Source organism: Phodopus roborovskii, unplaced genomic scaffold, assembly GCF_943737965.1.
Source record: "Phodopus roborovskii unplaced genomic scaffold, PHOROB, whole genome shotgun sequence".
In the NCBI taxonomy this organism is placed as follows: domain Eukaryota; kingdom Metazoa; phylum Chordata; class Mammalia; order Rodentia; family Cricetidae; genus Phodopus; species Phodopus roborovskii.
Genome location: NW_026126638.1, coordinates 4,240,163 through 4,263,072, shown reverse-complemented (window position 1 = coordinate 4,263,072; position 22,910 = coordinate 4,240,163). Strand labels below are relative to the sequence as shown.

General features: G+C 48.7%; 1 protein-coding gene and 1 pseudogene across 1 annotated transcript; both read left to right on the top strand.

Moving 5' to 3' along the window:
• Positions 1–2,827: 2,827 nt before the first annotated feature.
• Positions 2,828–3,565, top strand: LOC127212882 (STAM-binding protein-like; annotated as a pseudogene).
• Positions 3,566–10,699: 7,134 nt separating this feature from the next.
• Fkbp4 (FKBP prolyl isomerase 4) lies at positions 10,700–19,026 on the top strand. The gene is made up of 10 exons (XM_051207917.1): positions 10,700–10,963; positions 12,599–12,743; positions 13,372–13,514; positions 14,195–14,315; positions 14,577–14,733; positions 15,295–15,385; positions 15,480–15,563; positions 15,783–15,968; positions 16,462–16,701; positions 18,261–19,026. Exons 1-10 carry the CDS (start codon positions 10,859–10,861, stop codon positions 18,363–18,365), a joined length of 1,377 nt encoding a protein of 458 aa, XP_051063874.1. The 5' UTR covers positions 10,700–10,858; the 3' UTR covers positions 18,366–19,026.
• The last annotated feature ends 3,884 nt before the right edge of the window (positions 19,027–22,910 follow it).

The window sequence follows — 22,910 nt, the reverse complement described above, 5'->3', positions numbered from 1 at the left end:
CCTACAGAGTCCCAAGCAGTGTCACCAGCTGGCGACCAGGCATCAAATGACAGAACTACAGCAGACATCTCATTAAACCTACCACACACACAAGTAACTAAGAGAGGCGAGATGAAGGCAAGCACCAGCGTTCTGAGAAAGCGGAGAGCCCTGCTCCTGGGCTGCCTGCTGCTGCTGCTAAAATTCTCTCTTAACAGTTTAGGACTCCACAGGTGTTTCATTCAAAAAGAACCCTTGACCCCCAAGCTCAGGCCACAGCACTTTGTTCTGAGTCTGGAGTGATACCCACCAGAGCTGGTTGTGCTATCACTGTTCCTTTGGATTTCAGACTTGTGATGTAATTCTTGTTTTTCATTTTGGAAAAGTACTGACTTGGTTAATTAACTTACTTATTTAAAATTAATCTCATAAGTGTATGTTAATAAAGAAACATAAAGGGCAGAGATGATGGCTTGGTGGTTAAGTGCACCCTCTGCTCTTAAAGAGGACTAGAATCCATTCCCAGCACCCTCACGTGGCTCACAACCATTTCCAACTTCAGTACCAGGGTCTGCAATGCCCTCTTCTGGCCTCTGCGGGCACTGCATACATGGGGTTCAGAGACACTCATTCAGGCAAAATCCCATAAAGTAAAAATAAGCTAGGTGGTGGTGGCACATGCCTTTAATGCCAGCACTTAGGAGGCACAGGTAGGCAGATCTCTGAGTTCCAGGACAGCCTGGTCTACAGAGTGAGTTCTAGGACAGCCAGGGCTACATAGAGAAACCCTGTCTCAAAAAACAGACAATAAAAGTAAAAAAAGTTAAAAACAAAAAAACATACACTTGAAAAAATTGAAAAGAAAAGCCCTGACCTCAGGGCTTTGTCCATGCTAGATAAACATTCTCTCACTGAGCTACATCCCTGGCCAACATGTACTATTTTAACAGACTCCTCCAATGTCGAAAGGGTTAAGCCCATATGGGCATCCTCTCAATAGGCCAAGTTGTTTTACTTGGTTGCTATTTTAGTTTCATTTTTATTAACATATATCAATATGCTAATAACAAACAGAGTTTCACTTGGGTATTTCCATTCATGTATAAAATATACTTTGACCACATTCACCCCCATGAACCCTCTCACTCCTGCTGATTCTCTTTTCAACCAGTCTCCCCGCTACTTTCCTCTTGGTGAATCAATGAGCTCAATTAGGGTCATTACAGGAACAGGACAACTTACCAGTAGCTACACCACTAGAGCAAGTGTCTCTAACTGCCCCTAAGTCCCACTAATTGTCCATAGATCCTCAGGGAAAGTTGGCGTCTTTTGAAACCCTCTCCCCTAGCAACCCTTAAACTGCCTGTAAGTCCTCAGGGACTAGCAGGGCCCCATCAGATGCTCCCTGCTCTGTGACAGTGTCTGTGGGCTAAATCTTATGCAGGTTCTGTATTGGTAATCAGAGCTGCTGGGAGTCAGAGAGGGCCACAGCCACATCATGCCTGGAAGGCAGAACTCCACATCACTGCGCCGCTTCCTCGGGCTCTTACATTCTTTCCGCCCCCTCTTCCCCAATGTCCCCTGAGCCTTGGAGGGGGTGATACAGTTGTCCCATTTAGGGCTGAGCATCCCAAAGAGTCTCAGATTCTTGACCAGTTATGTGTGAGCCTCTTCACTAACTGCTGCCCAGAGCAAAGGGAAGCTTCTCCAACAAAAGCAAATAGCAGCACTGATCTATGGACATGAACACAGACACATGAAAAGCATTTCATGAACACATGGTATTCAAACATCAGAAGTAACTCCCCCAACTATATCTATGACCTCCTCTGCCTTGAGCTTTTCATCAGGTTTATAGTATGGATGAGAACTCCCTTGTGTGGAGTAGGTCTAGAATCCAAGCAGAAAGTGGAAAGAAGCCTGTAGCATCCTTTCCAAGTTTCAGACTTCAAAGGATAAAAGACTTTGATGCTTAAAATACAGTTCACTTCAAAGGAAAGAACTCTGAAGTGGGATAAAGTGAAGAACTTTGGCACAGGATAAATTTCCTATTTCTTTAAATACCCAAGCATATTGTAGTGTTGTGCTCTGGCCCACCTCCACCTTGGATGCCCTTCCTAGCTTTGTGCACTGAGAAACACCTATCCTATTCCAAAACTCAGTTCAAGTAACTCCTTCCCCATCTCTCCTCATCATCAGTCCCCTGAAGGGCCTCCTGCCTTAGCACCTCATCCCACACTCGGCACTTTGTTCCCAGGGCTGTGTTGCTCCTTAAGACCATGAGCTACCCCATGTGGGAGCAAATAAAAGTATTTCCTGCCAGTAACTCTGATAAGGAAATACATGTAAGAAACACTGAAATGATCTCCCTAACCTGAAAAGGGAGGAAAGAGGAACTGCCATACCTGCTGTGCAGGCTTTCCCTGCCTACACTCAGCCATTCATTCAAGGGTAGCTGTAGCTCTCCTGCCATTCTCTCTACCCGATGCCATTCTCTGGCCAGGAACCTGACCTTTCTACTGCATACACACTACCTGCTTTATGACCTCATTCTCCCTCTAACCCTATCAGCATTTGTTAGAACTTTGGAGCTTCTATGTAGTTGTCCATAAACAAATATGGATTATCCCAAGTGACCAGGGACCAGTCTCTCATATTGGACACACATGCTATTTAGCTTCAGCAACACAGACAAACCATATTACTGTATGGTTTTTAATCTGTGACTGACACTACCGGTGTCAGGAGATACCTAGCTTCAAACACGATGGAGGAGTCCGAAACAACAGACTCTTCCCATGTGGCTGTATTCTGAAGGCAGAAATCTGACTCCAAGTTGTTGGTCCTGATGCCTGACCATGGAAATATCACCCTTCCACCCAAAGACACGGTAAAGAGCCTCCCCCCTCCCTTCCCCAGCTTGAGAATGCAGTGGAATTCAATACTCCACACTGTCAGTACTTGCACTCTGGAGTTCAAGCCATCTACAAGGCATCCGTTTACTCTGAAGAAAGCAACATTGAATATGCCTTTATCCTCTATAACAAGTACACCAAGTCCTTCATAGAGCAAAGTCCCAGATATCGGGATTACAAATCAGCTGTCAGTCCTGAGAAGACACAGTCAAGAAATTAAAGAACCCACTTTTCCCCAAGTAGAAGAACCAGAAGCAGTTTGGATACATACACCCAAGAATGGGAAAAATATAAAGAGAAGGGCTGAATTTTCCCAGAACATGGCCACCCAGCGAGAACTGGAGCAAGAACAAACGCCGCACCAGTTAGAACAGAAACAGTTCCATGCCTTTGAGGAGATGATCCAGAACCAGGAGCTGGAAAAAGAGTGACTAAAAATTGTGCAAGAGCTTAGCAAGATAGATCCAGACGCAGGGGGCCACTCGGGGCCTGATTTTTCAAAGCCTCGGATGAGCATTCACAACCTGGGTGCTATCCACAGGCCTCAGACTGTAACACAGCCCCAAGGCTGGCTGAGTCACCAGTGGCAAGACAGGCCTTTCAGACCTGGAGGGCTGAGCGACACAGCAATGTGCCCATCACCAGAGGATCACACCGTATGTATACCTTGAAGCTCTGCCAAGTTTCCCCAGTTCACCAACGCTAACACTGCCCGTGACATAGAAACATGTGGAGTGCTCTGTGGGAAACTGATGAGGGATGAGTTTACCATTATACATGTTATCATCCCAGACAGCTGCTGGGTCTGATTATTGCAACACAGAGAATGAAGAAGACATTTTCTTCCTCCAAGATGAACTAACTAGGTGTGCCCGTCCTTGGGTGGATTCATACTCCCCTCGAACAGTCTTTCCAGTGCAAACCTACACATTCACTGCTCTTACCAGAGAGTGTTGCCAGGGTCACCAGCTACTGTCTGCTTGCTCCCCCAGGTTCAAGGAAAGAAGCTATCCAAACTAACTGACCATAGACTACAGGAGACTTCTTTTCTGTTCTCATTCAACAAAAGCATACTGTTGTCATGTAACTGTCACAGATTAGGCTCAACCGACTAAGAGCTACAAACCCAAATCAGTTGACTATTGCTCTTGGATTTAAGCCTTCCAGAAAGATTTGGAAACTTTTTCAGAGAAGAAAGGGGCAATGGGAGTGAAAGACTGATTTTTTATTTGTTTGGAAACAAATCACTGAACGCATTTTTAAGACAAATGTAAAAGAAGAAACCTATCACACTAAGCAACTAACTCAAAAATTAGGTGGAGTAGAGAACATCTCTCTGCCCTTCTCCAATCATCTCTCACCCATCCTCCTCCACCCACCAGCTTGCACATTATCCACCTCTGGACTACGTAGCGGCATCTGTGTAGCAACCTGAAAGCCAGTTAGAAATGCTTGCGTTCTCCCTTGGCTTGTGACAGTTACTGGGGCAACTGCTGGAGACAAGTTGGGGTGAGTGGGTTGGTGGCCCAGCTTCGTCACTTCACTATCCCTGGGTTTAGGGTGTCAGAAGTTGGCTCTGTCATTGAAAAAGGACCCTGCCCCACTAAACAGCAAACTATAGATTACCCTTCGCCCCTCCCTATACCCTGTCATCACTGTTACATGTCTTGCTTTAAGAAAGCTGTCACTGTTCACTGTGATTTGTGCTTGTATGTTAAGACCCTGAACTTAACCACTAGTTCATTTCTATTTAAACTCAGCCCCTCTGGTAGGATAGTGTGTCTTTGCTGTTCTGGTTTTTTGAGCTTTTGGCAGAAATCCAGATACCAATTAGGACCTCCCCAGTTTCAACAAGTCATGTGATCTCACATTCCTCCTTCTGATGAAGAGAAGCAGATCTACTTGTCTTGAAATTTGCTCAATACCTAACAAGACAATGAACTAAGAAGCAGCTTGGGATTGGAGGCATTATCTGTGAACTGAATGAAAACAAGAAATAAAAGGAGGGCATGACTGACTGCTCCTAAGGGGTTGAGGCTTTTTAATACAGACAGAAGGGAGAAAGCAGGTAGAGATGGAGACATCTGGGAGAGTCCAGAGTGAAGATGGCCAGACGGAGCCAGGCCATGTGAGGAGACAGGAAGGAGAGCAAGACAGGAGCCACTGACCAAAAACAGTGGCCTGGGTCAAGAGACTGGCCAAGAGACACATGCTCCTTAAAGTGGCAAGTTATATAGGGGCCAGAGGAGCTAGGAGGGAGGGAAGCCCAGACCAGTAGTTAGACTGGAGAGTTCAGGGTAGTGGGCAGGGTATGGCAGCCAGGAGGACTCCCTGACAGATAGGGACTGAGGGATGCTGAAGAACTGGGCTGCCTGTGTCTGCTTTGATATGTTAATAGACATCTCAATTAGCCCTTTGTCCCAGGTTGGAGACCTAAAAGAAACCAAGTGCACAGAGGTAGTGAATATGCCTGTGCAATTGAGGTGACTAAGACAAATACAGAGAGACCGCCAATAACCCATCTTTGAATGCTTCACCTCTCACACAAGGAATTCATAAAGGGGATGTTTGTTTAGTAAATGAATGAATGAAAGGGAGTATGCAAGAGAAGCAAAAGAACCAGAACCGGCCTGCAGATGGGATGGGTGGCCTTACCCGCAGAAATCCACCCTAGAGACAGAAAACATGTTCCAGATAATAGCTACTTCTGGGCATCCAAAGCCCCAGCCATCTCTTGCTTGAGCCCGGGAAGTTGGTAATCTTATTTGAAAGCAAGACATGCACCCCACCCATAACTCTGTGACAACTGAAGAACATGTGGGACCCTCGAGGCCCCATGACAATCTGAACTGTAATGACAGTCACTGAACACCGGACACACGAAGCAGAGGAAAGAGCTCGTGGTTAGGTGGAGCCATCAGGGAGGTCTTCCTGGAAGACACTGATTTTGAGTTTCTCAACAGAAGATAGAAGAAAACAGAAAAGTCACTACCTATTGGTCTGGAGGCATCCTGGAGTCCCAGACCTGCAGCCTCCCTCAGTCAGAAACCCTGAAGCAAAGGGACATAGGCAGCTACCCAGCCCGCGATCCCGCTACAGAAGGAGGAGTGGTACAGAGGACAACTGTAAACTTACTGTTCCGGGTTCCACACAACAGTGTGTTCTGGAATCTTGTGCTACAGTTCTGCCCCCAACCTCACTTCAACTAGGCCTCCACCTTTTCAGGACATACAATAACCAGGTAAAATATTGATAAGGCTAAGTAACAAGCTTACTCACACCTTCTTCCTACAAATCAGTGAGGCGGCACCAGGTGGCAGAAGGAATGGGACATGCTAAGCACTCAAATGAGCCAGAGTCCAAGGAGAAGGCGGCCTCAGCCTCCCAGATCCCCAGTAAGCTTGGCTCATGGAACTAGGTGGGCCCACTCTCCCATAACAAAAGGCGCAGCACGTTTGCCTGAGGGGCTGGAGAGAGCTGCCTTCCTCAGGGTTCCTTGCCTCTCCATCCAGCCACGTGATACAACGTATGTGCCTCAGAGACCAGTTTCTGGACTCCCAGCATCTATCATACTCCGCCTCATAATCATCACCTTCGACTCTCAAACAGCACTGTGTTCACCTAAGCCTCACCCACTGATGTGCACAGATGCTCAGGTGCATCCTGGGGTAGCTTTCTCCTGTTGTCATCAGCACTTGTAACACGCCTGCTGCCTTCCACTGCAAACAATATGATAGAACTAAAACAACATGGGCTGAGAGCCACAACTCAGTCCACGTCCTTTGCTAACCCCTGAATGCACAAATCACCACAAACTTGTTGCTTAAATGATTTTGAGACCAACAAGACCCTATGGCAAAACAGTAAGAAGCAGGTATGGTGGTACACACCTGTAATCCCACAAGTTGGGAGGTAGAAGCAGGGGAATCAGAAGTTCAAGGTCACCCTTGGCCACAGAGCAATTCCAAGGCAAGCCTGGGGGTTTATAAGAGACCCTTTAAAAAAAAAAAAAAAACAAAGGTGTGGTTGCACAACATTGTATTTTAGCACAGATCTTTAAGACAAGTATTTGGAAGGCAGAGACACCAGGATTTCAAGTGGAGGCCACTCTGTAATACATGGTGAGCACTCATGTAATAGTAATAATGGTTACACAGTAAGTTTTGTTTGAAAATTTTGTATAAATGCATTTTGACATTTTGGCTGTGAGCCTAGCCTTGTAACAGCTCTCCAACATCTCTCCAACACATAAAATGCATTTTCTCTACCAGCAGCAAACAAAAAAAGCTTTGAAGAAGGTTAGAACAGCAGCAGCAAAACGAAAGACCTGGTGCTGAACCTAACCAAGAGGCTCGAGGTTTCCGCGCTCAGCCACTGTGCTTGCCACAACCCCAGTGGTGGAACAGCCAAGGGGTCCAGCAATAGGTACGCTTAAAACCCTGATACATATGCACAGTGAATTGCTATTCAGGCATACAGGAAGGGGGACAGAACCAAAGATTATGCTAAGCAAAATAAGCCAGACTTGAACAAACTACATTTTATGTGTGGAATCTAAATATGTATGTGTGCAAACAGGAGATGAGAGCAGAAATGGAAACCACTTGGGAAAAAGAAGAGGACAAGAAGAATGGAGGAGACAAGAGAGCAGGAGGGAATAAGAGCGGAGGAGAGTGACATCTGTATATGGAAGGCCATAATGAAACCCATTACTTTGTATGTTGACTGAAAAACCAAAAGGCGTGCAAGGCTTCCAACCTGGAAAACACACAAAGCCGTCAGTGTTACAACACCAGGGGGCAGAGTAGGCCAGTGTCTCCCACCTGGCTCCTGTTTGCATCTCACTTCATCTTCTTTGAAAGTTTTTCGTCATCTTTAGCACCTCGCATTTTTGTTTTCATGCGGGAAAATTCACTCCATGTTTACTAGCTTCCGTTACTGTTTCTTTGAAGAATCCTTTTCTTTTGTTCTTAATGGTGTCTCTCTCTTCTGTCTGTCATTCTTCAAAAATACAAGATTACAATTTCAATGGAAGACATTTAAAAAGCTTCATTCTCTATGTGAGATATCTAGAAGACAAAATCCTATAGAGAAAACAGGGTTGGGCAAGAAAAACACAGAGACCTATTGTTTAAATGGGTAGAGACTTCCTGTTTGAGAAGAAACTGGATGATCCCAGAGCTCTTGGCCTGCCATTCCCTGAGTTCTGGGTTCAGTGAGCAACTGCCCACAAAGGTGGATGGAGAGAGAACCAGGTGCCCCAACTTTAACCTCTGTGAGTTCAAGGCCAACCTGGTCTACCTAGTAAGCTCCAGGGCAACCAGGACTATGTAGAGAAACACTATCTTGAAGAAAAAAGAAAAAAAGGGGGGGGGGGGAGTGGATACACTGATGAGAGGGCTCATCCACTAAAAACTCAATCCCTGGAATCCATGTCAAGGTGGAAGGTGAGAATTAACTCCACAAAGTTGGCCTCTGACCTCCACTCATGTGCTGTGGGACCTACGTACTGAAACACACACCACACCACACCACACCTACTAGTAAATACAAAATTTTAAGGTGGAAAGGGATGCATACTCATACAATGGGGATACTACTTAAATGAGTGGGGGGGAGAAGGGGACAAAGAGGAGGAGGAGTCATGCCTCCTATGAAGACTACACATGGAGCTGAGCCTGGCTACTCTTCCAGAGGACCTGGGTTCAATTCCCAGCACTTACATGATGATAGCTTACAACCACAGCACTCCAGCCTGGGGGAGTAGGGCCCCCATTTGAACTCCACAGGCACTGCACACACACACACGGTACACAGACATCCATACACACAAAACACCCATACATGTAAAATAAAAAGGTTTAAAAAAGAAAGTGACATACACAACCAGGAAAACCTGCAGAAGCGCATGGCCCTGCCCTGGGATTCAAGACCTCACTGAAGACCTGTCCTCAGTCCCTCTCACCACAGTACTCTGTGCTGGCCTCCGTCCCCACACACATCACATGGCCACCGTGAGGACCATCTCCCTTTTCCACACAGATGCACGGCAATAATACATTCCCTATTTTGAAACCACCAAGTCTCGCTATTTACAGCAGGGCTCACAGACAGGAAATGGAGGCTAACAAAACAGGCACCCTGCCTCAATTTGCACAGCTGTAACTGGGCAACCCAACTCTGTGTTTATTGCAAACCACATGTTCTATCCACTGTATTAAGTTACCCACTCAAGCAGAGTGCAGGCAAATGTTGATGCTGCATGAACCCAAAGGCATCAGGGTCTTTGATGCTGTTCTCAAGGACAAAACACAAACTCACTACTGTAAAACTCACCTTCTCTATCACAACTTGAGGTGCCAGATAAGGCCTACCTGAGTCTCTCACCAGAGAGATAACTGCCATGTGCAAACCAGTGCTATACAAGAGCCTTCACTACCAGAGAAGCAGCTTAGATCTTGGTTAAAGTCACAGAAATGTAAATTTCTGGAAAGAACCGGTTAGGTTCCATCAGAAGGAACTACAACAAAGTGTCCAACAGTGATACTTAAACCAGTATAATAAGGTTTTTTTTTTTTTTTAAATTACACTAATTTGGGAGGGATGATAGGGTACACGTGTGGATGTCAGAAGACAACTTTGTAGGAATCTGTTGTCCCGACTCTGTGGGACAAATTCAGGTCCACAGTCATGAAGCAAACACTTTCACCCACTGGACTGAGACATCTCGAAGGCCCGGTATTATAGCCTATCCCCTATTTAAATGGCATCACCGAACAGCACCATGCCGAGCACACAGAGACAAAGAGTTCACGAAAACTCACAAAGCCAATAGCTACCTGGTAGTTCTCACGAGGCGCTCTGTATACTGCTATGCTGGGCAGACACAGGACATCTTGTTTCGTAACTAGAACTTCACGGTTTTAGCCACAGTCTCGGAACTCCACAGGTATCACTTAGGAGAAGCGGTGAGAAGATTCCTTCCTGTCCACCTTTAGTAAAAAGGGAAAGAAGATTTTTTTTTTTTTTCCGTGAGCTGAAACTATTTTGTGCTCCAGTACTAACAAGTAAGGCTGGTTACATGGTGGGAGAAAAGTGTTTTAACGCAACACATACCCCACTTACAAGTCTTTGGCTCTGGGGGTCATGTCTCACAAGATCTCCTGCTCACAGGGTTTTGGAAAGCAACTCATCCGGTGGGCATGCCGGGCTGCAGGGAGGACAAAGTTGTGTCCCCTAATTTGTGCACCCGGGTTGAAACGGTTCCTTCCTGGGCCTAGGCTTTCAACTCCCTTGGCCTCTATTCCCCACATTGCTTAGGTGCCCACGTCCGGGACCCAAAGGCGGGAGGCGGACCCTTGCCACTTCACATCTGGCTACCACAGCTACTGCGCTGTGGGCCGGGGTGAACCGGGCGGGCCGCCAGGCAGGCTCAGACTTGGGAACCCTGAGGATGGAGAAGGATCTGGAAAACTCGGCTAGACTCTGACGGTGGGGGTGGGGAGAGAGGACGTGGGGGAGGGTGCGATCATGGAAATCTGAGAAGTCGTGGAGTGGGAGAGGAGGCCTCCCCTAAGAGCCATCAACCAGAAAAACAAATCTTACCCAAAAAACCCCCTCGGCGGCCCTCAGCCCAAGAGCCCCAACCCGTTTAACCGCTTCTCTAGAAAGTTCTCCGCCCCGCCCCTTCGCAGCCCGCTCGTGCGGCTCCTCCTGACCCCGCCCCCGTGGCGAGCGGGACCAATCACGGGCCGGGCCGCGCTGCGCCCGCCCCCTCGGCGTCGCCGGACTCGGCCGCCGGCGGCGAGCGCGCGGAGAGCCTGGTGCGCGAGCGTGGAGCGCGGTTCGTGCTGGGCTGCGCCGCCTTCTGCCGCACGCCACCGGCACCGCTCACCCCTGTCGGCGGCCAGAGCGCCCGGCTCGCGCTCGTTCCACTCCCGTAGCCAACGGTGCGCCTAGCGGCCATGACCGCCGAGGAGATGAAGGCGGCCGAAAACGGGGCGCAGCCGGCGCCCCTGCCTATCGAAGGCGTGGACATCAGCCCCAAGCAGGACGAGGGCGTGCTCAAGGTGAGGGGGCCGCGGAGCCCCGGACTGCAGGCTCGGGGGCCCCCGGGGGACGCCGCGGCCGGGGGAGGGGGAATTTGCCTTCTCCTGGGCGGACTGCGGCGCGGAAGGTGGCACGGCGGCTGCACGCACCGCAGGGTGCGGCCCCCGGTCCGGGAAGGAGCCCCCACTGCAACGCCAACTTGATCCGGCTGCACTATGCGGCCGAGAGGGGCGGAGCGGAGCGCGAGAGCCGCAGCCGGGGCCCTGGGCGGGACGCACGAGGCCGGGGCGCGCCTAGGGGTTCGGGCCTCGCCTCCCGGGGACCCCTCGGCCGGAGCGCGCGCCGGCCACCTGGGCGAAGGTGCGGCAGGGCTCGCCCACTTGAAAGTTAAACATTAGCTAGGCTCTGAAATGGCTCCCTGGAACCGTTTCCTGGCCCAGAGCCCTTTGTGCCTCCCTGTGCCCCTTTGCTATTGCCCAGACCCAGCGAGGTCACGGGCTCGGCCATGCTGTGCCCCCTTTCTCGGCCCTGGGAGAGCGGGAGCGGTGCATGCCGGGACCTGTAGTTCCTCTCCCGCCCCTCCTGAGCCTGAGTTGGGGGTTCGGGGTGCTTGCTGGCCGTGGGGGAGGCGGTTTTGCCCCGGAGCCAGCGGCTCACTAATCGCCTGACTGCAAATAGCCCGAGGAGCGAGGGGGAGGGCGCCCTGACCCGGGACGGGACAATGGGCGCCGGTTCAGAGCAGGTTCTGCCAGCAGTCCAGGACGGTGAAATCCTAACCCGCATTGCATGCGCTCCCTGCATCCATTGTTTCTCCTCTAGGCGTCCCATTGCTCAGCTCTTACAGTGTGTGTAGGCCGTGCTAAGCAGAGACCTCAGTGAGCCTTGTTGGTCCAGAAATGCTCCTGGGTTTTACCCCAGCTCTAGCTGCTCTCCTGCGAACATGTGGTCCTTCTTTCTGCTCTGATTCCCAGGGGATCAATTCCTTTTATCCTCCACTCCTTGGAGGCCCCTGTGCATTCTTATCAGGGAAGTCTTCTTCCCTTGGAGCATGGTTTCTAGTCCACCTAGTGGCCCACCCCGGGGGGGGGGTCACCAATATACAAATGTTCAACAGAAGCGGCATGCCTATACATTCATGGGCGGTACTCTTAGTCTTGAAATAAAGGGCCCCTTAGCTTGCCGGTCTGGTAATTTTGTGTCTCAACTCTCATTTCCCAGGCCCTGATGCAGAGCCTTTGTGTTCATCTGTATTCTGGCCCTTCCTTTTCCCAGTTTTGAACAGATCTTCATTACTTCCATTCCATTCAAACCAGACCCTGAACTGGTGATCTGCTAATTTTCTGTCCGTGCTTTATCAGTTCTTCAAGCACCTCCAGGGACTAGGAATTGTCCTCGGTGCTTGACAATTTAGATAGTTTAGCAACTTGTCTAAAACCATAGACAAGAGTTAAACTCAGGTCGTTTTAGTTACAGTTTTCCAGAACCGGTCTGGACAGAGGAGGTTCCTTGAGTCTTAAGTTAAACCACTGACATCAGAATCATTTGAAGATTGGGCTTCTGGACCGGCTGATAAAGAGGTCCCTGGGGGGTCTTATGGGCAGTTGGGCCCTTCTGCCCACATCCCTGGGTACTCATGTTCTCTCCTTTCCTTCCAGGTCATCAAGAGAGAGGGTACAGGCACAGAGACACCCATGATTGGAGACCGGGTCTTTGTCCACTACACTGGCTGGCTGTTAGATGGCACAAAGTTTGACTCCAGTCTGGATCGCAAGGACAAATTCTCCTTTGACCTGGGAAAAGGTAGGCATGGTTAGTGGACTGGCAAGATAGGCTCTGGAGTTGATCAAAGCTGTCACAAGCAAAATTTATGTTCTGAGGCAAACAAGTCACGTGAGCCCAGGAGTTGGAGATAGCCTTAGCAATAGCATAAACTAGTCATCGGAACAGGGAAAAAAACAAAACACCAGAACCAAGGTCAAGGAGAAATGATTGAAAATATATTGCCCAGCTGTTGTGGCACACATCCTTAGTCCCAGCACCCAGGAGGTGGGGGGCAGGGCAGGTGGATCTCTGAGTTGAAGGCCAGTGTGGTCTACAGAGTGTGTTCCAAGACAGCCATGGCTACACAGAAAAACCCTGTCTTGCAAAACGAAATGACAAAAAATGATCTGTCCATTATCCATCCTGTATCTTCCACTGTTCTGGGACTGGCCGATTTCTTCCCCAGCTCATGAGTTCCGCTCCTCCCTCCCTCTAAGGGTGGACAGTCTTGCTTCTTGGACTCTGTTGCAAGGTTGAGCAATCTTTTTAATGTGTTAAGAATGACAACTCTGCCACTGTTCGTCTCTGATCCCCCTCGCTGTTTTGGGGGACACTGAGCCTAGAATTAGACCCCTGCTAAGCAGGTTGTGTTTGCCTCTACCTACAGGGGAGGTCATCAAAGCTTGGGATATTGCTGTGGCAACCATGAAATTGGGAGAAGTATGCCATATCACCTGCAAGCCTGAATATGCCTACGGTTCAGCGGGCAGCCCTCCAAAGATCCCCCCCAACGCCACACTTGTGTTTGAGGTGAGTGCTGGCCATAGAGCGCCAGGCACAGAGCCAGGCCTTATCTCACCCTGCTGCCTGGCTGCCCTCCAGCCCTTCCTGCCTCTTAAAGACAATGTAGCCAAGCCTGAGGGCCTGGCTTTAGGAGGAGGAGAGATGGAGAGGATAGCTGGCTGGTTCTGCGCCGTGATAGAAGCTTTGGTTTGGAAGAAAGGGCGCCAAAGCCTTTCTAGAAAAGAAGTGACTGAGGCTTTCTTAACTGCAAGGAGTCGGATCAGGAATTATTGGGGTTATAGAGGGTAGTGTGGAATATTAGCAACCTGGAGCACAGGAGGGAGAGACCCCTTCCTGCAGGTCAGAGGTTGAAGTATGACTTCCACTGAGGGGGAGAACTAAGGCTGTTTAGTCTGAGAGTGGAAAACCAGTCAATGAGCATGAGAGAATGTTCACAAGGCCACTGAGATGCCTACCAGAGTGAGTTTCTCGAGTCCTTGTTAAATGAAGCGGGATGTTTTATTGAGGTCAATCGGAGTCTGTGTGTCTCTACCAAAGTGTGGGCCAGAGCATCCCCCAATGGCTCGTCAGACGTACCACTGTCCAGTTCCTACTGGGACGGTGCCCCTCTGGCCGTTGGTTGTTACTCGTGGGTGGGAAAGAGCTGCACCAGTGACTTGGTCACCACCTTATGTCTCATCCCACAGGTGGAGCTGTTTGAGTTCAAAGGAGAAGATCTTACAGAAGATGAAGATGGTGGGGTCATCCGCAGAATACGGACTCGTGGGGAAGGCTATGCCAGGCCCAATGATGGTGCGATGGTGGAAGGTAAGAAAGTACAGTCTGGTGTCTGGTGTGGGAAGAAGAATCTAGAGCTGCATATGATTGCTGACTTGGAGAGGGAAGGCCATAAATCTTTTGTCATCCATAAAGTGAGGAGTTAGACCACGCTGTCTTAGCATCCCTCTAGATCTGAGACACAATGGTTATCTTGGGTATTAGCAATAATTTGGAGATGGGGGGGCTGGTGGCAACTTCCTCGGTGCTCTGCTCTCTCACACCCGGAGCACTGCCTCTCTTTGATGCCAGTGGCACTGGAAGGTTACTATAAGGACCAGCTCTTTGACCAGCGGGAGCTCCGCTTTGAAGTCGGCGAAGGGGAAAGCCTAGATCTGCCCTGTGGGCTGGAGACGGCCATTCAGCGAATGGAGAAAGGAGAGCGTTCCATTGTATACCTCAAACCTAGGTGAGACACAGGCACTTGGCAGAGCCGAGGGACTTAACTGAATGTTTACATTCAGTCTACAGGGAGCTGTGTGACAGGCATTTACAAGCACTGTGCTCACTGCTACTCTTAAGGATACCTGTCACCATCATGGACCCTTCCTCCATTGGATCTGAAAGTGTGGCTCTCCATTGTCCACACTTCCTTGCATTCAGGCCTCATCCGAATCCCTTCCCTGCCAAATCATGATTTTCATCTGCTATTAATTTATTCAATTGCTAACATTTGTTGAAACACATACTGAAATTCTTATGGCTTCAAGATGGTTCTTGCTTCCTTATCTCTTGGAGTTAGTCATCTCAACAGTGTATAGTTGAAAGAGTTAGGAGCAGCTGGTAGTGAGTGCTGTGGGACCACCTGAATGCGTAATGAAGAAGTTAGAGAAATGTTTGCCAGACAAAGAATTTGAAGCAGGTCTCAAGATGGAAAGGTATTTTTCCAGGGAACAAGCAGCCTTTGGGCCCTGAAAGCCTTGAGCAGACGAAGGGCTGTGAGGTGACCCTGGTATTTTCACCCTCACAGCTATGCTTTTGGCAATGTTGGGAAGGAAAAGTTCCAGATCCCACCACATGCTGAACTGAGGTATGAGGTCCATCTGAAGAGTTTTGAGAAGGTGAGTCTCCCTGAGGCCTTCCCTCTCCTGGAGTCTGGTCTGTGGGAGACTCTGAGGAAGCTGACCATTGTGTCTATCTTCTGGGGTATGGCAGGCCAAGGAGTCTTGGGAGATGAACTCCGAGGAGAAGCTGGAGCAGAGCAACATAGTGAAAGAGAGGGGCACTGTGTACTTCAAGGTGAGCCAAGGACGAGATGCCCAGGGAGGGCTGTCCAGATGATTCTCTCCGTGGTTATGAGTGCCCCTCGTGGTTGTCACCTGTTAATATCTTACTTAGTCCGTTGGTCTGGGATGGGAAGGAGTGGGAATCGTGTCCAGGAGTCACTTGTGGCTACCAGGTAAGGCATCCTGGGCTGCTGAACCTGCACTGGGTGTCTGAGCTTCCCTCCCGTTCTAGGAAGGCAAGTACAAGCAAGCTGTGCTGCAGTACAAGAAGATTGTGTCTTGGCTAGAATATGAGTCTAGTTTTTCTGGTGAGGAAATGCAAAAGGTCAATGCGCTTCGACTGGCCTCACACCTCAACCTGGCCATGTGTCACCTGAAACTGCAGGCCTTCTCAGCTGCCATCGAAAGCTGTAACAAGGTGAGAGAGGGCCCTTCACAGGATGTGGAAATAGCATTTATAGGCAGGGCTGCTGCCCTGCCAGCAAGTTTGAAAATTGCCTGCAGTCACTGGGTGGAGTTAGTGGGATATGTGGTTGGGAATTCTGCCTTACAGGCTGGTGGCAGGTACTTTGATGGTGGAGACAATAGATACATACAGTAAGCAAGCGCTAGATTTCGGGAAACTAAAGGGAGTCTGGTTGTATTGTCATGTTCTATATCTGGAAAGGTGGGATCCTGTTCTTCCTGAAACTGAAGACCTGCATTTCCTATCTTCCTCTTGGATTAAATTGATTTCTTCCTGAGCCATGACCCTTCCCATTTAATGCCTCTGTCCCCTGTATTTTTTTTCTCCCTAACTCAGCGCCAGTCATTTCCACTAAGCCTCATCCTGCTGAGGGGAGGGGTTCCCTTGGGACTCCCGGCCAGTGCTGCAGAGCCTGATGTCTGCTGCTCCCTCTCTGTGCTTTCAGGCCCTGGAGCTGGACAGCAACAATGAGAAGGGCCTGTTCCGCCGGGGAGAGGCGCACCTGGCCGTGAATGACTTTGACCTGGCACGAGCTGACTTCCAAAAGGTCCTGCAGCTCTATCCTAACAACAAGGCCGCCAAAGCCCAGCTGGCTGTGTGCCAGCAGCGGACCCGAAGGCAGCTCGCCCGGGAGAAGAAGCTCTATGCCAACATGTTTGAGAGGCTGGCTGAGGAGGAGCAGAAGGTGAGGGTTGGGATGTCTTAGCTGCTACTTCATTGCTGTGAAGAGACACCCATGACAAAGGCAACTCATAGAATTTTTAGAGGACCTAGAGTTCCAAACAACCAGAGTCCATGACCGTCCTGGCAGGCAACAAATGCAAGCGTGAGGTAGAGAGTTATCCTAGAATGGTATGGGCTTTAGAAACCTGAAAGCCTCCCAGCAAACACCTCCTTCGACAAGGCCACATCTTCTAAAATTCCAGTGAGTTACACAAATTGGGTACCAAGCATTCGGATGTGTGAACCTATGGGGGCTGTTCTCACTCAAGCCACCCCACAGTAATGGCTATAGTAGATGTAGAGGGTTTTCTCCGCCTCTTCAGCGCATTAAGGTGCAGGCTCTGTGCCTGAGGTTGTCTGTGGCAGTTATAGAAGCCAGATGTTACTCTGTTCCCAGGAAAGAAATTTAAGTCCTCAGTGTTGACCCCACCGGTGGGGCCAGGCAAACAGCATGGGACCTAGTTCTCACAGCTTTGTTGTTTTTTTTTTTTTTTTTTTTGAGACAGCTGGCCTGGAATTCACGAAGTAGACCAGGCTGGTCTAGAACTCATAGCTGTCTGCCTGCCTCTGCCTGTGAGTCCTGGGTTTGAAGAGTGTACCCCCACACTTGGAGCCTGGGAGGTTATGTAGTTAGTGTTCTGTCTTGACTGTTTCCTGCTGGTTCACGCTCACCTTGCCGTGTGTTCCCTGTACATTAACTAATGACTGGAAGCTTAGCTTACATTGCTACGTAAGAGTCCTTCTCATTATCTCTCCCTATGGAGTGTTCTGGGGCTCGCACGTAGCACTTCTTGCTTGTTTGTTCGTTGCTTCAGTGTCCCTAACACCATCCAGAAGACACAGATTACAAAACCTTACTAGTAGCTACATTTGAAAGGTGAAAAGTTTAATGTGTTGCTCTATATTTTATAACTTTGGGGGGGGTCAGCATATAAAGAAATGGCTTTAATATATGGAAAACTTATCTGGGTGGTGGGTGGTGCACACCTTTAATCCCAGCACTTGAGAGGCAGAAACAGGCAGATCTCTGAGTTTGAAGTCAGCCTGGTCTACAGATGGAGTTCCAGAACAGGCTCCAAAGCTACGGAGGAAAGAAACCCTGTCTCAACACCCCCCCCCCCAAAAAAAAGATGTATATGTAGGAAAGCTTTCATATACACACAGAAAACTTCAAAAATGGTATGATATCCTTGCTCAGGGACTATACTAATCCCTATAGTTGCAACTTAAGTAGACATGCCACTGACGCAGACATGGGGGGTCACATTTAGAAATGTCTTTTTGGTGGGTCTGGGATATTGGGATACACTGTTGGAGTGCTTGTTGGGCATGCTCAAGGCCCCCAGTCTAATCCCAGCACCACAAAAAAAAAGTTTGAAGCGTCCGAAATCAGTGACATTCAACAGTAGTACACAAGAGTGTACTTTGAGGGCAGTTCCAAGATTGCTGTCTGTGCCCTGCTGTTAGGAATGACCTGTTTTTTACTCAGGAATTTAGTCTTTTCCTTTTCTGGTCTTACAGGCCAAGGCAGAGGTGGCTGCAGGAGACCATCCCACTGACACTGAGATGAAGGGTGAGCCGAACAATGTGGCAGGGAACCAGTCTCAGGTGGAGGCAGAGGCATAGCCTGCCTCTCTGCGCCTGCCCACCCCTGCAGCTGCCTGCCTCCCTGCTCCCTTCCCTATTCCACCCTGTTAGTTTTGTAAAAACTGAAGAATTTTGAGTGAATTAGACCTTTATTTTTCTATCTGTTTGGATGATGGTTTGGGGGAAGGGGAGGAGAGCAGGCTGGGGGTGAAATGGGGGGTAGTTGGAGATGGTGTCAATCCTCTCTCCCCGTTACACACGAGTGTATATACCCTTCCACGCATCTGCATCAGAATGTTAATTTATTTCTCCCTCTGTTAGCTCCATGTTTTAAGTGGTACAAGTGGGTATGATAGGGATGGGGTCTGTGAAGCCAGGAAGCTGTCTCCTGGGCAGACATTTTCCTCGTATCTTCCCTCTCTGGTTGTTTTCCAAACCTGCAGTCTCCATGCAGGTGCTAGGGGCATGGGGAAAACCACTGTGTCCATTACCTCTCTTGCCTTGCTTTCCTGAGATGGTGTCCCTGATAATCCTCCGGTATTACGATGATCACCTCTAGATAGCGCCTTCCAGTATCTCCCCTCCTATTGGTTCCCCTCATCCAGGTTGTCCTTGTCCCCATCCCTCAGCCTCTTCAATGCACGCTGATGGTCCAGGCACACCTCAAGTCCTGTGCTTGAGCAATAAAGTGGAAACAAAATGTGGGTGTCAGGCAACCCTTTATGTTGAGCACTGGGGTAGGGCGTGGTGGGTCCATGTGGGCAGGGGCAAAATGAAGAGGGTCACAATCCAGTCCACAAGGAAGGAAGCAGCTTCTGCACACACCCTCAGCTCCAGTGCAGACCACAGCTCCCATCTGTGGGTCCCCATACACCCTCCCTACAGCAGCCCAGCATTAGAATGTTGGGTTTCCCCCCACTAGCAGGGAGAGGAAAATAGAAACATCCAGAAAACTAGGACTGGGCCCAGTGGTTCTGAAGCTGGGTTTGTCTGCTGCCTCTGTTCTGGCAGATGTCGTGGTTGTTTGGTTGAGGGTTCACCTGCATGTATGTCTGCACCATGTGCATGCTTGATGTCTGCAGGCCAGAACAGAGCATCTGGTCCCCTGGGACTCAAACCTGGCTCTTGTGCAAAAGCAGCAAGTGCACTTAATCTCTTGAGCCAGACCTCAGCCCCTTAAGGTACTAAAAAACCTTCAGTGTGCTCCTATGGTTAGACAGCTTTTACTGGAATTAAGGTCCTGGTGAAGTATTTGGGAAACCCACATTCTATCTTAGGAACACACTGTACCTCCTTCATACCTCTTGTAACTGGTTGCCCTTATCAGCCACCTTCAGGTCAGAGCTCATTTTGCCCATACTTTTCAGTGTGAGCTCTCTGGCAGTCTGCCTACCCATATATCTGTAGCTCTCGACACTGTAGAAGATATATATCCACGGGAAAGTTTCAGGTCTTCAGCTTGTATCTGCTAGTTCCCTTAGTGGCTGTAAGTCCAGGTATGGGCTGAGTTTTAAGTCTGGTTCCTTTAGGTATTTCTAACTTTGACTCTAGTCCACTTAGTGATTCCATGAGCACATAGTGAGATGGTCTTTAAAAACAAAATGAGTTGCATGATCTATGTGTGTACAGTACCCTTGGATGGCAAAAGTGGGTGTTAAATCCCTTGGAGCTACAGGTAGAACTGCTTGTGAGCCACCTACCTGGGTGACAGGAACTGAACCCAGGTCCTCTCCAAGAGCAGCAAGTGCTCCCAGCCTCCTCTCCAGGGCATCCAGTGCCCTCTGACTTACACTGTCACTGGAGTTTACATGGCATACTGGGCTAGAGCTCCAGCACCACATGAACCTTCCAGAGGATCAGGACTTCAAGGTTATCTTCAGCTGCCTGAGCTATGTAACACCGTCTCAAAAAAAAAAAAAGGCCAATTGGTGGTGGCACTCACCTTTAATCCCAGCACTTGGAAGGCAGAAACAGGCAGATCTCTTGTGAGTTTGAGACCAGCCTGGTCTACAAGAGCTAGTTTCAGGACAGCCTCCAAAGCCACAGAAAAACCAAAAAAAAAAAAAAAATTTAGAAAAGACAAACATGTCTGCTTGAGGTCAAGTTCTTTGAACTAGCCCAAACTAGGTCACGGGATTCAGCACAAGTCTTGAGCTTTGTTGTCCACAGTGCATGAATAAAAAGCTCCTAAATTATGTTCATGTCTGAAAACTTGAAATTCCAAGAACTTAAAATTTGACTCCACTTTGATAGAGCAAGGGAGATGGAAAAGACCTAGTTTATTGATACCATTAAACTGTCTCGTGAAACTATTTTGATGTGATTTTTATGTCTAAAAATAATCCTGCTACATCTTAAACTGCTGGGTTGCTGCTCATGTTTTCTGCACACCTGGACCCTGCTCACTCACACTACAGCATTTATGCAGGGAATGTGCCCAGAAAGCCCAGCAGCAACTGGTGTCCTGGGCTGTTAATGCGGCTTTCTAGGCAGTCCCTCACTGTGCTGCTTAAGTATTTCCAGTCTCTTCCACCTATGATTGGACACTCGTCCTTACATATCTTCTCTGTCTGCCCCTACATCATTGTTTAGAGAGCTAACCCGCTCTCTAAAATGGCATGTGCCTTGAGAGGCTCCCCATCGCATCCAGGCTGGAGATGAGAGTCCCAGCCTTGGTATCCCACAAAGTCTATAAGGCCTGATGCCATTTGCTGGGTGCACCTGTGCCATCCCCTGAGAGCACCTCAAGTAAGTTGTGTGTTCCATGTGGACTGGAAAAAAGAATGACAACACTAAGAACTAGAAAAATATTCTTAACAAGAAAATAATTGCTAGGAAAAGGGATCCAGTCTTTTAGCCATGTAATGCTCAGCCATTTGTTCCACTGTAATGAACAATGTGCTCAAAGGACGTCAGTGAGTAAATGCTTGCACAAGCATGAGGACATACTATCAGATCCCTAGCACCCAGGTGAAAACTGGGAATCAATGTATGCCTGTAACTCTGGAGCAAGGTGGTGGCACAGTTCACTAGCCAGACAGACTACCAGGTTAAGTGAGAAACTGGCTCAATAAGATGGAAGAAGCAATTGGGGAAGATGTTTCAAAATCAACCTCTGGCTTTCACATATGTCCACATGGTCAAGCACACCCACACATGCAAGTGCAGAGACATACACAATAGTTTATAATCTTCCTTTAGGGACTGTCTAACTTTATTTGGCTCTCTTGGTTGGCAAAAGACCTGGCATCCAAGATGTGAATGACATGGCATGACCTTGGTGGTGATAACTACAAACAACCAGACACTGCCAACAAGAAGTTCAATGATGGAGATGACCAGTGGAGTACTGGTCAGAAGGGGAGTCAAGAATTTGGGTCAGACCAGGGCATATAGTGGGAGGAGTAGGCTGATGCTTTTTCATCCTGTCCTAAGTATTAATATGTGTGTATTATAATTTTATTCAGAAAAAAATAATAAAGCACAACAAAACACAAATTGCTTATATTCAGACACAAACACTTCAAAGTTGGTTTTGTTTTCCCACTACTTAAAACCTAATAGGAAGTTTAGGGCTTGAATAAGGCTGACGAGTAGAGAGCAGGTGGGTGGACATAAGTTACTAAGAGTTTGTTGGCCCAGGCACACCTGTGTGACCCAGACCTTCCAATGAATCTGGTTGCCCTCACAGTTCACCCTCACAGACAGAAGCTGGTAACCATTTATCCTGGAGTGGATCTGCAGTCCCCAGTACTGATCCAGACTGTCTCCTGCTTGCTCTTTTTCCCTGTGTTTTCAGCTGTCAGATCCACTGAGACCAAATCCATCATTTTCCCAGCCCTAGGGTAGAAAGGGCTCACCCTCAGCCTTCTTTGACTACCTTAAACATAAAAAGTAGGACCATCTCTGGTCCAACATACTTGTGTGTTTGTTTCCATTGAGAAACCATGTGGAAATTAGCCTAAGCTTGCACATTTAAAACTTAAGGAAAGAGAGAGAGCACGGCGAGAGAGAGCCTCACATGTTTCAGGCTGGCCTCAGACTATGAGATTGAAGATAACCCCAACAGCCAGGCAGTGGTGGTGCATGCCTTTGATCCCGTCACTCAAGAGGCAGAGGCAGAGGCAGAGGCAGGCAAATCTGAGTTTGAGGCCAGCCTACTCTACAGAGCAAGTTCGGGGACAGGCTCCAAAGATACACAGAGAGGCCCTGTCTGGGGGGGGGGGGGGTTTAATAACCTGGAACTTCTGAACTACTGTCTCTACCTCCTGAGTGCCAGGAAGGTAGGCTGTTTGTTTGCTTGCTTGCTTGGTTTTGTTTTGTTTTTGAAACAGTCTCCTGTAACCAAAGCTGGCATAGAACTAGCTCAAGGCTGACTTTGAAATCTTGATCCTCCCACCTACTCCCACGTGTTGGAATTACAGGCAAGAGCTACCACATCTAACTTAGTATCCCTGTTGTCTTAACGAGACACCTTAAAAGAATGGCAGAACGGCAGAACCTGACTCGACAGGGAAAAGGATCCCAAAGCAGCCAGCGTGAGACCCACCTGAAAGAGGCAGCTTTGTGCTGGTTGAGGGGGTC

Coding starts and splice junctions, on each gene's coding strand:
- Fkbp4 (XM_051207917.1), top strand. CDS start 10,859: ATGACCGCCGAGGAGATGAAGGCGGCCGAAAACGGGGCGCAGCCGGCG. Junction 10,964..12,598: donor AGGACGAGGGCGTGCTCAAG/GTGAGGGGGCCG, acceptor CTTTCCTTCCAG/GTCATCAAGAGAGAGGGTAC. Junction 12,744..13,371: donor CTCCTTTGACCTGGGAAAAG/GTAGGCATGGTT, acceptor CTCTACCTACAG/GGGAGGTCATCAAAGCTTGG.